Raw genomic sequence first — 14,193 nt, forward strand, 5'->3', positions numbered from 1 at the left:
AATCGTTAGACCTGAAATTTCCGAAATTGGGTTATTGGTAAGGTCGAGAGCACCATTTTTATTCATTATGGGACTGTTAATCGACCATATTTGAAACCGTTTTTCGAATCTACTAGCATAACAGTCCCATACAAAATATATTTTTCTCACCAAGCTACTTTCTAAGACTTAAATTTGGTCGTTTTTGAACTTCTAAATGCAATTGTCAGAAAAAGAAACATACTTTTGCAAAAAATATCATGAATTCCACATTGTAAGTTGAATCTTTTTACGATTTTTGATTGCATCCGATAGTTTTTCGCTCAGGAAGTCATTCCTAAGAAAGTCAGACCTGCCTTCGAAAACTAGTGTGCATCATTCAACATCAAGAGAGTTAAAAAATGTTTAAATGATTCAAAGCAATAAACCAAAGACTATTTCGCCGGAAGAAACATTGAAAAGTAACCAAACCCGTGGTATTTCACATATGGGACTGTTATTCAGGTATATTTCATAAAGGACAGCCACGAATTGATATTTTTTTCGAAATTTCTAGAACAAAACCTCTTTTTTAGTCTTTTATGTTGAACCCTTATGTTGACCTAAAATGACGAAAATTCATATGGGACTGTTATGCGAGTAGGGGCAGTCTGAAAAGGACGAAAAAATAGTGTTTTTCACCAGCTTTGATAAGTTCTTTTGTTTCCATGTTGTTAAAAGTGCTTGCTTTCTCCATATGTAAGTGCAGTTGTTCGACCATTGTTTGTTTTCGATGCAAACAAAGAGATTTATTGTCATTATTTCTTTCATAACTCTTCAAGGTGTTCATGGCCCACTTTGGTGTCTTCAGATGAATCATGAATCGAGCTATACAATGGTATTTTTTGCAAAATATTCGGTGGTGCAGACGGTACTTTTAGACGCCATTTAAAGTTTATTTACAACTTTTCATGTTGAAGGTCATTATTTAATTTTTTTCAACTATTCTATTTGGAAAGCTGATAAAATTTCAATGCATTTTGATGTGCTATTTTATAATTTCCGTTGAGAAACAACAGAGTTATGTAGCTTTGAAAAATGGTTATTTTTTATTTACAAAAAAATCTAGCCAAAGCTAACTCAAAAAATAAAAAATGTTAGAAATCTGAAAAAATACATGTTTTTTTAAGTCGCAAAAATGAACCAAATTTTCAATTTTGGGGAAAATTTGAAGACCCCGGCGCAAACCCGTCAGATAATTAAAAAAATCCCCATATGCTAAACCCCATAATCTTCTAAGCATCGCTCAACATCAGGGATTGAAATGCTCTTGCTCAAGCGGCTGAGCATCAACGCTCTTGAAGCTCGAGAGCGAAGAAAGCTGGAGCCAATTCTAGCCCACCAATAAATGCTCAAATTAAGCTCATACCTCTTCTGGCTCTAGGAGACAAGGTTTTGCATTTTGCTTTGAGTTTGTTAGCTCAAGGAGCCGAAATTTCTTGAGCTTGTTGGCTCAGCAAAATTGTAACACTTGAGCCAAATGATGTGTATTGTTTTTGCTATTGTGGTGCTGTGTGAGCCAACGGCTTTTTTATGCACCAGGAACTGTGGAAGGGCTTGTTGGGATTAATAAAATGAATATTAAAGATTTCTTGTAACTGGTAAAAGTTACCAGCACTAGTAACTATGAAATAGTAAAATTTACAATTTTTCGGGAAAAACGCCAAATGAAAGGGCTTTTTGCGAGGTTAATAATCCTATCCTCAATGTTAGAGAGTTCTAGTTACTAGTAAAAGTTACCAGCACTAGTAACTATGAAATAGTAAAATTTACATTTTTTCGAGAAAAACGCCAAATGAAAGGGCTTGTTGCGAGGATTATTAAAATCAATGTTAGAGAGTTCTAGTTACTAATAAAAGTTACCAGCACTAGTAACTATGAAATAGTAAAATTTACAATTTTTCGGGAAAAACGCCAAATGAAAGGGCTTTTTGCGAGGATTATTAAAATCAATGTTAGAGAGTTCTAGTTACTAGTAAAAGTTACCAGCACTAGTAACTATGAAATAGTAAAATTTACAATTTTTCGGGAAAAACGCCAATTGAAAGGGCTTGTTGCGAGGATTATTAAAATCAATGTTAGAGAGTTCTAGTTACTAGTAAAAGTTACCAGCACTAGTAACTATGAAATAGTAAAATTTACAATTTTTCGGGAAAAACGCCAAATGAAAGGGCTTTTTGCGAGGATTATTAAAATCAATGTTAGAGAGTTCTAGTTACTAGTAAAAGTTACCAGCACTAGTAACTATGAAATAGTAAAATTTACAATTTTTCGGGAAAAACGCCAATTGAAAGGGCTTGTTGCGAGGATTATTAAAATCAATGTTAGAGAGTTCTAGTTACTAGTAAAAGTTACCAGCACTAGTAACTATGAAATAGTAAAATTTACAATTTTTCGGGAAAACGCCAATTGAAAGGGCTTGTTGCGAGGATTATTAAAATCAATGTAAGAGAGTTCTAGTAACTAGTAAAAGTTACCAGCACTAGTAACTATGAAATAGTAAAATTTACAATTTTTCGGGAAAACGCCAATTGAAAGGGCTTGTTGCGAGGATTATTAAAATCAATGTTAGAGAGTTCTAGTAACTAGTAAAAGTTACCAGCACTAGTAACTATGAAATAGTAAAATTTACATTTTTTCGAGAAAACGCCAAATGAAAGGGCTTGTTGCGAGGATTATTAAAATCAATGTTAGAGAGTTCTAGTTACTAATAAAAGTTACCAGCACTAGTAACTATGAAATAGTAAAATTTACATTTTTTCGGGAAAAACGCCAAATGAAAGGGCTTGTTGCGAGGATTATTAAAATCAATGTTAGAGAGTTCTAGTTACTAGTAAAAGTTAGCAGCACTAGTAACTATGAAATAGTAAAAATTTCATTTTTTCGGGAAAAAGCCAAAAGAAAGGGCTTGTTATGAGGATTATTAAAATCAATGTTAGAGAGTTCTTGTAACTAGTAAAAGTTACCAGCATTAGTTACTATGAAAAAGTAAAATTTACAATTATTCGGGAAAAACGCCAAAAGAAAGGGCTTGTTGTGAGGATTATTAAAATCAATGTTAGAGAGTTCCAGTTACTAGTAAAATTTACCAGCACTAGTAACTATGAAATAGTAAAAATTACATTTTTTCGGGAAAAACGCCAAAAGAAAGGGCTTGTTATGAGGATTATTAAAATCAATGTTAGAGAGTTCTAGTTACTAGTAAAAGTTACCAGCACTAGTTACTATGAAATAGTAAAATTTACAAATTTTCCGGAAAACGCCAAATGAAAGGGCTTGTTGCGAGTATTATTAAAATCAATGTAAGAAATTACTAGTTACTGGTAAAAGTTACCAGCACTAGTAACTATGAAATAGTCAAATTTCGAAATTTTCGGGAGAAACGCCCAATGAGAGGGCTTGTTGCGAGGATTATTAGAATAAATGTTAATGTTTTAAAAATTTGTAAGTTTTAATATTTCATAGTTACTAGTGATGGTAACTTTTACTAGTTACTTAAACTCTCTAACATTGATTTTAATAATCCTCACAAAAAACCCTTTCATTTGGCGTTTTTTTCCGAAAAATTGTAAATTTTACTATTTCATAGTTACTAGTCTGGTAACTTTTACTAGTTACTAGAACTCTCTAACATTGATTTTAATAATCCTCGCAACAAGCCCTTTCATTTCGCTTTTTCCCCGAAAAAATGTCATTTTTACTATTTCATAGTTACTAGTGCTGGTAACTTTTACTAGTTACTAGAACTCTCTTACATTGATTTTAATAATCCTCGCAACAAGCCCTTTCATTTGGCGTTTTTCCCGAAAAATTGTAAATTTTACTATTTCATAGTTACTAGTGCTGGTAATTTTCACTAGTTACTAGAACTCTCTAACATTGATTTTAATAATCCTCGCAAAAAACCCTTTCATTTGGCGTTTTTCCCGAAAAATTGTAAATTTTACTATTTCATAGTTACTAGTGCTGGTAACTTTTACTATTTACTAAAATTCTCTAACATTGATTTTAATAATCCTCGCAAAAAACCCTTTCATTTGGCGCTTTTCCCGAAAAATTGTAAATTTTACTATTTCATAGTTACTAGTGCTGGTAACTTTTACTAGTTACTAAAATTCTCTAACATTGATTTTAATAATCCTCGCAAAAAGCCCTTTCATTTGGCGCTTTTCCCGAAAAATTGTAAATTTTACTATTTCATAGTTACTAGTGCTGGTAACTTTTACTAGTAACTAGAACTCTCTAACATTGATTTTAATAATCCTCGCAACTAGCCCTTTCATTTCGCTTTTTCCCCGAAAAAATGTCATTTTTACTATTTCATAGTTACTAGTGCTGGTAACTTTTACTAGTTACTAGAACTCTCTTACATTGATTTTAATAATCCTCGCAACAAGCCCTTTCATTTGGCGTTTTTCCCGAAAAATTGTAAATTTTACTATTTCATAGTTACTAGTGCTGGTAATTTTCACTAGTTACTAGAACTCTCTAACATTGATTTTAATAATCCTCGCAAAAAACCCTTTCATTTGGCGTTTTTCCCGAAAAATTGTAAATTTTACTATTTCATAGTTACTAGTGCTGGTAACTTTTACTAGTTACTAAAATTCTCTAACATTGATTTTAATAATCCTCGCAAAAAACCCTTTCATTTGGCGCTTTTCCCGAAAAATTGTAAATTTTACTATTTCATAGTTACTAGTGCTGGTAACTTTTACTAGTTACTAAAATTCTCTAACATTGATTTTAATAATCCTCGCAACAAGCCCTTTCTTTTGGCGTTTATCCCGAAAAATTGTAAATTTTACTATTTTATAGTTACTAGTGCTGGTAACTTTAACTTGTTACTAAAACCGTCCAACATTTATTTTAAAAATCCATGCGACCAGCCCTTTTTTTAGTTACTTCACTGTGCATAAAAACGCAGGCGTTGGCTCGAACAGCAGCGGTGAAAACAAGCTCAACGAATTTGAATCGGTTGAGCCAACAAGCTCAAGCTCCTCTGGAGGCATGAGCTAACGGGCTCACGAGGCAAAAAAGAGCTAAGGTTTCTTCCAAATAAGAGCTTAGCAATGCGAAGCTCCGGAGACAAAAACGATAGGAGCTTCGTCGATTGCTTTGTAAGCGGAGCTATGGAAATAAAGAGCTATGAAGCTCGCTCAAATGAGCTTAATTTTCAATCCCTGCTCAACATATATACGTTCTATTCTATATGGAAAAAAAACCTACATGTTTTCGGTCAACAAAAAAGGCGACAACTATCACGGCATTTCTGCCTTATGCGCAATAGGCGATGGAGTTATTCTTTCTCTCCTTAAGAAAAACCCGTAAGATCTGTCAACTTTTGACAGATAGTAGTAGTAAGTAGTAGTTTTACTACTACTTACTACTACTATCTGTCAAAAGTTGGGTGAAATTTTAGCTGCATCCCACTTGCTCTAATGCAAAACCATCACCCAAATTCGGCAGAGCTTCTATCGCCTATTGCCAAATTATTTGAGCTAGTTGTTTTAAACCCCATCGCCTCCATCGCCTATTGCCAAATTATTTGAGCTAGTTGTTTTAGACCCTATCTTCTTGCATTGTGTTTAGTCCGACAAGCGAACTGAGAAGAAAGCGAGGGAAGAAGAACGCGAGAGGAGCGCCAGCCAATCAGCGATCAGCAGCCAACGTTACAAAGTTATAAAAACGCGCGCTCCAGCGCGTTGCATCATCAGTCTTTATTCAACCACCATCGCGGCAACATCAGTCCGGAGAGATCGAAAAAGACGGAAGAGAAGAGCCAGTCAGCAGTGGCCTTCTCTGAGACCACCCTAAAAAAGGAAGCCAACGATAAATACTCGTCGAACAGTGACAAGTAAATTAGTGTAAATAGTCCGAAAGAAATAAAGTCCAGAATGTTCCAGCAGTAAATTGGTGTTGTTCCTCTGTGCTTCCTCCTCGCTTGCTTCCGATCCAATCGGCTCTTATTAGAGCCCCCCTTAGAAGAGTTTAGTTTGCGATTACTGCAGCCAGTGATCGACCGGCTTTGGCCCCAGGTACAGTCCGAGGACTTGCCTCCGCCGGTGAGACAACAGCAGAGTTTGTCTAGGAGAGGCTCACTCCCACGAGGGGAATGAGTCCCATCGGTGCTAAGTTTCCCAAGCGCCGCCCCTACAGTGCAACGGCTATTCATGGCCACAACACACTGCAAATCATATTTTTCTTATGATCAACATGGTTTTAGGCCTAATCGCTCTACGACCACAAACTTGCTGGCGTTAACGTCTAAAGCAATGTTCGGAAAATCGCTCAAGAAAAGCAATCAGGATTGGTTTCTAGCTACAATACTGATATCTCCGAGTGCTGTGATACACACGTGGTAAAAGTACCCATTGAATACATGTCGAAAATCAACACTAACTTGATACAAGAAAATATACCATGCCCCATGGGGGGCTACCGTTGCTATTCGTCGCGTGGCTAATCGACAGTTATCGACATACTTGGTGATACATTTTGAACGTCGCTCTCTCAATCATTTCCGGAAGTCTATCCTTGCATCATTGTTGATAATGTTCGTTATTGATAGACGATCATGAATGTTTCAGAAGGAAAAATCTGAAGAAATACCAAGACCACATGTTCAAAAAAGCCGTAGCAAATGCTGGACAGTTCATTGCGGTTACCTAGTCATGATTTTGTCCTTCTACGCAAAGCGAAAAATAAAAAAAATCATCTGATAGCCTACATAGATCGCCCAAAACTGATACATATCAGTTATGATCTTAAAGGTTGAAAGTCGCCAAGGAAGAAAATCAGCATCGAGACGTTCTTTGCTGATAGTATGCGTCCTTCTTTACCACATCATGTTTTGCGAGAATGGTTCAAATACGGCAGCGTCGTTTTCATGCTTGATTGTTTATATGATTTGGTTGGAAAGGAAAAATTGACTGCTTCGATTTTTTGGCTCTGAATGCAGTAAAGCATGACTGATCGAAAATGATTGATTTTCGGAACATTGGTCTAAAGTGCAGAACAGCTTTGCTTCAGGATTCCAAACAGACGCCATCTACACCGACCTGTCAGCCGCCTTCGACAAAGTGTACCATGAAATAGTTATTGCCAAACTCGATTGCATTGGTTTTTGTGGGTCTCTACTGAAAAGCTACCTGATAGGTCGCAAGCTCATTGTGCGAACGGCAGAACCTTTCTCCAATTAGTTTTTTGCCACCTTTAGAGTACCTCAAGAGAGCCATCTAGGACCAATACTATTCTTGATTTATTTCAACGACGTGCTGTTGCTCCTCGACCTGAAATTATTTTATCCTATCACCGACCTCGACGTAAAGTTACTGAAGGACCAATTCAACCTCTTCGCCTCCTGGTGCGATGTTAATTGTCTGCTTTTGAATCGTAGTAAATGCGCAGCAATTTCTTTTTCCCTCAAGTGGCTTTCATTAAGGCTTTCTCAGCGACGAGGCTATCGCTCAAGTTGAGCACGTGAAAGATCTTGGTGTCATTCTTGACAAACGGCTGGATTTCAAGATTCACATCAATTGCATCGTCGATAAAGCTTCTAGAAACCTAGGTCTACTGTTGCGAAAGACTTACAGGATATTTACAGTTTAGTTCGTTCGATTCTTGATCACTTCTGCTATCTGGTGCCCTTCCCAAGCAACCAAAAGTTCGGATAACATTCCTCTATCAGGTTTGATCAGCTTAATCGAGTATGCTAATATAACTTCTTTTCAGCTCAATTTTTAAGTAGTTAAACGAACTTTAAAGTTGACAAAAAGTTCGCATAAATCGTCAAACAACTTCTAACCAGCTTCAAAATCCACTTTATAAGCAGCATAAAAAAAAAATCGAAAAAATTACTCTTCCGCTCCTTCTTAATTGCCTTCTCAAGTCTGCTATTTTGATTCATATGAATCAACTATATTTGTTACTAACTCACATTACATTTAAAAAAAACATGTTCTTACCAAGCCTCGAACCCGAGCTCATCGCTTGAAAGTTGAGATCCATACTTGTTGCCCTATATGAACATCATGAGTAGGCAACGATTTTACTCGATGTGATGATTTTCTTTAAAACAACTTTCAGGTTCTTTATTTCTACTTAATTCCCACTTTCAAGCTGTTAAAAAGTTCTTCCGGAACTTAATGTGTACTTCATATAGTTGTTTCCCAAGTAACGATGTGTTTTTTTATGCAAACACGTGTTGAAGTTCGAAAAAAGTAGATTTAAGCCTTTAAATCTACTTCAAAGTTTCTATAATACGAAGTTGCTTTTGAACGTCCGTTGGAACTAATTAAAAACTTTCAAGTTTACAAAATAATACAACAGAGACTTTTTACGAACTATTGAGCTGTACAAAAAGATTTGCAACCCTTTGATAGCTACTTGATTTTGAAAAAATGAGAAGTACGTAACAAGTAGATTGTTTTTCTTCATACATACTTTAAAGTTCCCAAAAAGTAGAAACAGAAACCAAAACAGTACTTTAAAGCTTTTTTTGAATATTGGCTGAACTTGATAAAGAATGAAGTTCCATGGACATCGAAAAAGCATTTTGAACAGCAAAAAAGTTCCACAGAACTTTTGTACAGCTATATATGAACTTATTAGTTCGTTCCTTAAGTGATATTCGAACTTTTGGTTGCTTGGGTTATTATCAATATGGCTCCGAGCGTATTGAAGCTACTAAAACGGCGCTTTATGACATTCGCCCTTCGACACCAGAACTGGCAAGACCCGTTCAGATTTCCCAGCTACGAGAGCTGCTGTCGCCTAATCGACATCGAAACACTGTGAGCCCGCAGGACCGCCTCTGTCTTAGTTGATTTGCTTTCATCTAGAACTGGTTATCCTACACCTTTGGAAGGTCTTCAACTCAACGTCCGACCACGAGGTTTGCTAAATCGTGATTTCCAGCTTCCTCCATGCTGGGTAAAATTTTTTATGGCATCGAAAAATGTTAAAATTCGTAGCCATCTGTTGTTTGATTTCCTAGATTTTGTATGAGTTTATACCTAAAATTAGCTTTAGATGTGAGAAACTATGTCATCGTCATTTTGTAATCATTGAATGAAAGAATATGGAAATACATATGGGTCATTCCATACCAAGTGACCATGAAAATTCAACGACCCTCTTCGATTTCGCTCAAAATCAGTATGGTGACTTATTATAACGTTAATAAGAAAAATCCAAAGTTTTGGGGGAATCGGACCACCCTCCCTCAAATGGCAGCCCCCCCTTTTTTAAAAATTTGGCAATTTTTGCCTAAAAAACTGTTTTTGTTTTTTCAATATCTCAAAAACGGTAGAAGCTACAGATGAGATGAGACCATCCCTATAAAGAATATGTTATAAGCTATCAAATGAGTTGATAGAAAATTTTCGGCAGTGTTGCCAAACTAGAAAATTTGGCATTTTAAAACTTAAATTGCGATTATCTCAAAATGCCCCCACTTTAATTTTTGATTTGATGGCGCCAATGGATTCAGCGTGAAATTTTACATAAGAATCACTCATTCACTCAAAACAATATGAGCCGTTTCGGAGATATCAAGTTTTTAAGATGGGAAGTTCGTGAAATTTCACCGTTTCGCCAATATGTACATCTTAAAAATACGCCTCCGAAGGATGGATCTGCTTCCGCATATACTACAGTGTCCGGCAATTGAACTGCTACATTACTCCAACAGTAATTATTTCGTTGCACACGAAACAGTATTGAACGACCCCTCATAGCTTTGTTTACATATAGTCTTAGCTAGCATTGCACAGTGGTGCAGAACATCAATCTAGCTGTACGAAATTAATAGCGCCCAGGGATGAAGAGATATACGTTTGATGTCTTCAGCAACATTGTTCAATTTTACATGGAGCATATTCTTGCATCAAAACTTTTGCCGAGGGGTCCACCGATAGCGCGATAGAAATGCTATCTTTTTTATTTTTCAAATTAGGGCTTTAATGATTTCGAGAAAGTTGTTTATCTAATCAAAATACATAAGTTTGTTGAATATATCAAAGTTCTATCACATCACTCTCTGGAGTCAAAGTCAAAATAAAAAAAAATCTCTTGAAAAAACAGTTTTTTAAACCTGACACGTTTAAGATTGAATAAAATGGTTCGCTGTCTTCGAAACAAAGTTGTAACATGCCACGATCTATAATTGTCTGTACGTCACGGTGGTCGAGTGGTTAGCGTGGTAAGACGGTAGTCGCTGGTCCACTGATGGCATGAGTTCGATTCTCATCTCGGTACTGGGTGTTAAATGTTAATTTTAAGTGACGGTGACGACGGTGTATGTCTTTATATTATAATGGTTTTAGAAGTTGCTGAAGCCCTACAGAAAGCATTTAGTGTATTTTATTGGCAATTTCGGAAGGCTCGTCCATCGAAAAGTGCACATTTTCACAGCATTATTCGATGTTTCAAATAATTTAAATAAAAAAAATGGAACTAATCTCTTAAATTTGTTAGAGCACTAAATTCGTATTTGATACCACATAAATGAATAATAGTACCGGTTTTGCCAGTACACAGTAGTTCTCTGCCAAATTTAATAGATTAGTTCCATTAATTGTTTTGGAGTTTAAATTATTTAAAAATTCGAATTTTAATGTCTTTTTATAACACAAAATATATTTAATAAATCTGCAACACTTTATAAATAAATTAAATGTTTTCAACGTTTCTTCAATAAGTAAAATAGGTAATTTTTATATAAAAAGTGTATTTTCAATCGTTCAAATCTATATTAGTTCCACCGATTCCCCTGCTCATTTCAAATGGAAATTGTGCCGCTTATCCTCAACAATAACCACAAAAAGGGGGTGTTGTGAAAATGTGCACTTTTCGATGAACGAGCCTTCCAAAATTGCCAATAAAATACACTAAATGCTTTCTGTAGGGCTTCAGCAACTTCTAAAACCATTATAATATATGAGAGAATTATAGATCGTGGCATGTTACAACTTTGTTTCGAAGACAGCGAACCATTTTATTCAATCTTAAACGTGTCAGGTTTAAAAAACTGTTTTTTCAAGAGATTTTTTTTTATTTTGACTTTGACTCCAGAGAGTGATGTGATAGAACTTTGATATATTCAACAAACTTATGTATTTTGATTAGATAAACAACTTTCTCGAAATCATTAAAGCCCTAATTTGAAAAATAAAAAAGATAGCATTTCTATCGCGCTATCGGTGGACCCCTCGGCAAAAGTTTTGATGCAAGAATATGCTCCATGTAAAATTGAACAATGTTGCTGAAGACATCAAACGTATATCTCTTCATCCCTGGGCGCTATTAATTTCGTACAGCTAGATTGATGTTCTGCACCACTGTGCAATGCTAGCTAAGACTATATGTAAACAAAGCTATGAGGGGTCGTTCAATACTGTTTCGTGTGCAACGAAATAATTACTGTTGGAGTAATGTAGCAGTTCAATTGCCGGACACTGTAGTATATGCGGAAGCAGATCCATCCTTCGGAGGCGTATTTTTAAGATGTACATATTGGCGAAACGGTGAAATTTCACGAACTTCCCATCTTAAAAACTTGATATCTCCGAAACGGCTCATATTGTTTTGAGTGAATGAGTGATTCTTATGTAAAATTTCACGCTGAATCCATTGGCGCCATCAAATCAAAAATTAAAGTGGGGGCATTTTGAGATAATCGCAATTTAAGTTTTAAAATGCCAAATTTTCTAGTTTGGCAACACTGCCGAAAATTTTCTATCAACTCATTTGATAGCTTATAACATATTCTTTATAGGGATGGTCTCATCTCATCTGTAGCTTCTACCGTTTTTGAGATATTGAAAAAACAAAAACAGTTTTTTAGGCAAAAATTGCCAAATTTTTAAAAAAGGGGGGGCTGCCATTTGAGGGAGGGTGGTCCGATTCCCCCAAAACTTTGGATTTTTCTTATTAACGTTATAATAAGTCACCATACTGATTTTGAGCGAAATCGAAGAGGGTCGTTGAATTTTCATGGTCACTTGGTATGGAATGACCCATATATGGAAGAGAAGCATAACAGATAAAAAAAAACACTTACCCATGAAATCACAGTGGTGTATCCGCCGTTTCTCCAGCTCTGGATTGTTGCGCCGGTTGTACCGACCGACGATATGTTTCACTACCCCGACACTGCTCAGAACACTGTTGATGCTGTGCTGCGATCGTTTCCGATTGCCTACCCTAGACACCACGTTGTTGTTAGTAGCACTTGCACTATTGTTATTTGTACCGGCGCCACCGCCGTTGCTTGCACTACCGTTTGAACTGCTGGTGTTGCTGCTGTTGCTATTGCCACTGCCACTACTGCTGCTACCACTAGAACTGGTAGTGTGGTGGCTGATTGCCGAGGTTATTGCTATCGATGGCGTGGATGCTACTGCTGCTGCGTTGAGGGATTGATGAGATCCGACGGCAGGAACGATAGATACCGAAGTAAGTGACGGGTGACTGGGATGCGGAGGTTGATGGTGAAGCAGATGGGTGGGATGCTGCCCGTTTGGGCCTGCTAAGTGGATTGATAGCTGTTGCTGGTGTTGTTGCTGTTGATTGTGATACGGAGGAGGTGGCGTCCTTCGTGATTGATTCTGGGGAGAAATTAGAGAATTTCGTTTGTTAAATTTGGTTGATTGAAATGGTCCTCGGAGCAAAAGTACCTGTAACGTAGTTCCTGGGCTTCCGGGGTCGGAATTTGGTGGCGTGAGCGGTGGAACATACATGAGCCTCGAGATTGGCGTACAAATGGTGGAACCTTGTGCCGGATGGTGGTACTTGGGGTGGTACATTTGCGGTGCTCCATGGCCGCTGCTTCCATTTGGTGGAAGTGGATGAGGAGGAGGCCAATGGTAGTAGTTGTTGTTTTGGTTCACCTGCAGATGATGGTGATTGCCCTGTTGATGGTGTTGATTCGCATGGTGGGGATGGGGTTGATGATGAGTTTGAGTCGCTGGAGCAGGAAGGCCATTCGTCGTGCAACCCATGTAGCCGTTGAGATTGTGTTGCTGACCATGGCTCAGGTGACTAGTGGCAAGGTTTGCTGAGTGTGAGTGTTGCAGGTAGGTCGAATCACTATTAGCTAGGAAGGCACTATTGCTATTGTTATTAAAACTACTGTCGCTTAGCAACTGATTTTGGTGTATGCTGTTGTTATTGTTGAGATGGAGCGAGAGAGACTTCTCGGTTTTGATCTCCAGTGGACTTAGGAGAGGAGACGACAGCGGTTCTAGGAAACTGTCATCGACTGCTTCCGTCTTCACTTGGGCAATGGTGGAACCGTTCAGGGATCCCAACATGACGGCATTCTCCGGGTCAATATTTTGTATTGAGCTAGTGATGTCCTCCCAAAGAGGAGGTCGCAAAAATGAGTCATCCGTATCCGGACACAGTGCATCTCGATGTTTGCTGCCTGCACAAAAAAGCGAATGTAGAAAAAAGATAATTTAATTTTCGATGGCCGCCGTAAGCCGTGAGGAAGACTTACCAAAAAACATCTCCTTCCCGTAGCTGTGATGGTGGTCGTAAGTCATCGTCGTCTGACCACCAGCACCGGTGTATCCGGCTAAGGCGGACGGTTGGGTGGCCATTGGTGCCGATGATGGCGGCAGCGGTGATGAACAGCTCGATGATGGATTGTGTTGATTAATCGGAACCACATCCAGCTCGACGACATCGTTTTCCAATTTGCTTATGCGCCCCATCAGCTCATGCCGAAATTCTAATTCTGGTGACTGGAATGAAAAAAAAAAAAAAAAAACAGAAGAAACGTTAGTTTTTGTTTAATCAGTATGGTGGTTTCCAGTAGCAAAGAAATTTCTGGCAAAATATTGCCTCTTAAAATAGAATAACAAGGCGATGAATGAAAAAAAAATTGTTCACGCTTCATCATTAAACTTCTTAAAACAATCAAATTTCCTACAACGACAAGAAATTGCAAACGAACTGATGCCAACCTAATGAACTTAAGTTCCATTTACCTACCGCAATATTGACTAAAGATAAATGTAGCTAATCGTGCTAAACATCGATAAATTTAAACTTCCACTTTAAACTGATTTAAAGTTGTCATCCGTGATGGCGATCTACGTTACTGAAGGTTAATTGGTAATCAGAATTTCCGTATCTCATTACGCACCTCATCAATAATAACTCGGC

The 14,193-nt window shown here is 37.3% G+C and overlaps 1 protein-coding gene across 1 annotated transcript in view; it reads right to left on the reverse strand.

Moving 5' to 3' along the window:
* LOC129755416 (Krueppel-like factor 12) overlaps positions 1 to 14,193 on the reverse strand; it is a 322,300-nt gene that overhangs the window by 140,188 nt on the left and 167,919 nt on the right. The window contains exons 2-4 of the mRNA XM_055751903.1: positions 13,523 to 13,769; positions 12,699 to 13,447; positions 12,083 to 12,629 (exon numbers count right to left, since the gene is read on the reverse strand). Of these exons, the coding sequence (XP_055607878.1) occupies positions 12,083 to 12,629; positions 12,699 to 13,447; positions 13,523 to 13,769 (1,543 nt within the window). The remainder of the gene's footprint in view (positions 1 to 12,082; positions 12,630 to 12,698; positions 13,448 to 13,522; positions 13,770 to 14,193) is intronic.

Source organism: Uranotaenia lowii, chromosome 3, assembly GCF_029784155.1.
Source record: "Uranotaenia lowii strain MFRU-FL chromosome 3, ASM2978415v1, whole genome shotgun sequence".
NCBI classification, from domain to species: domain Eukaryota; kingdom Metazoa; phylum Arthropoda; class Insecta; order Diptera; family Culicidae; genus Uranotaenia; species Uranotaenia lowii.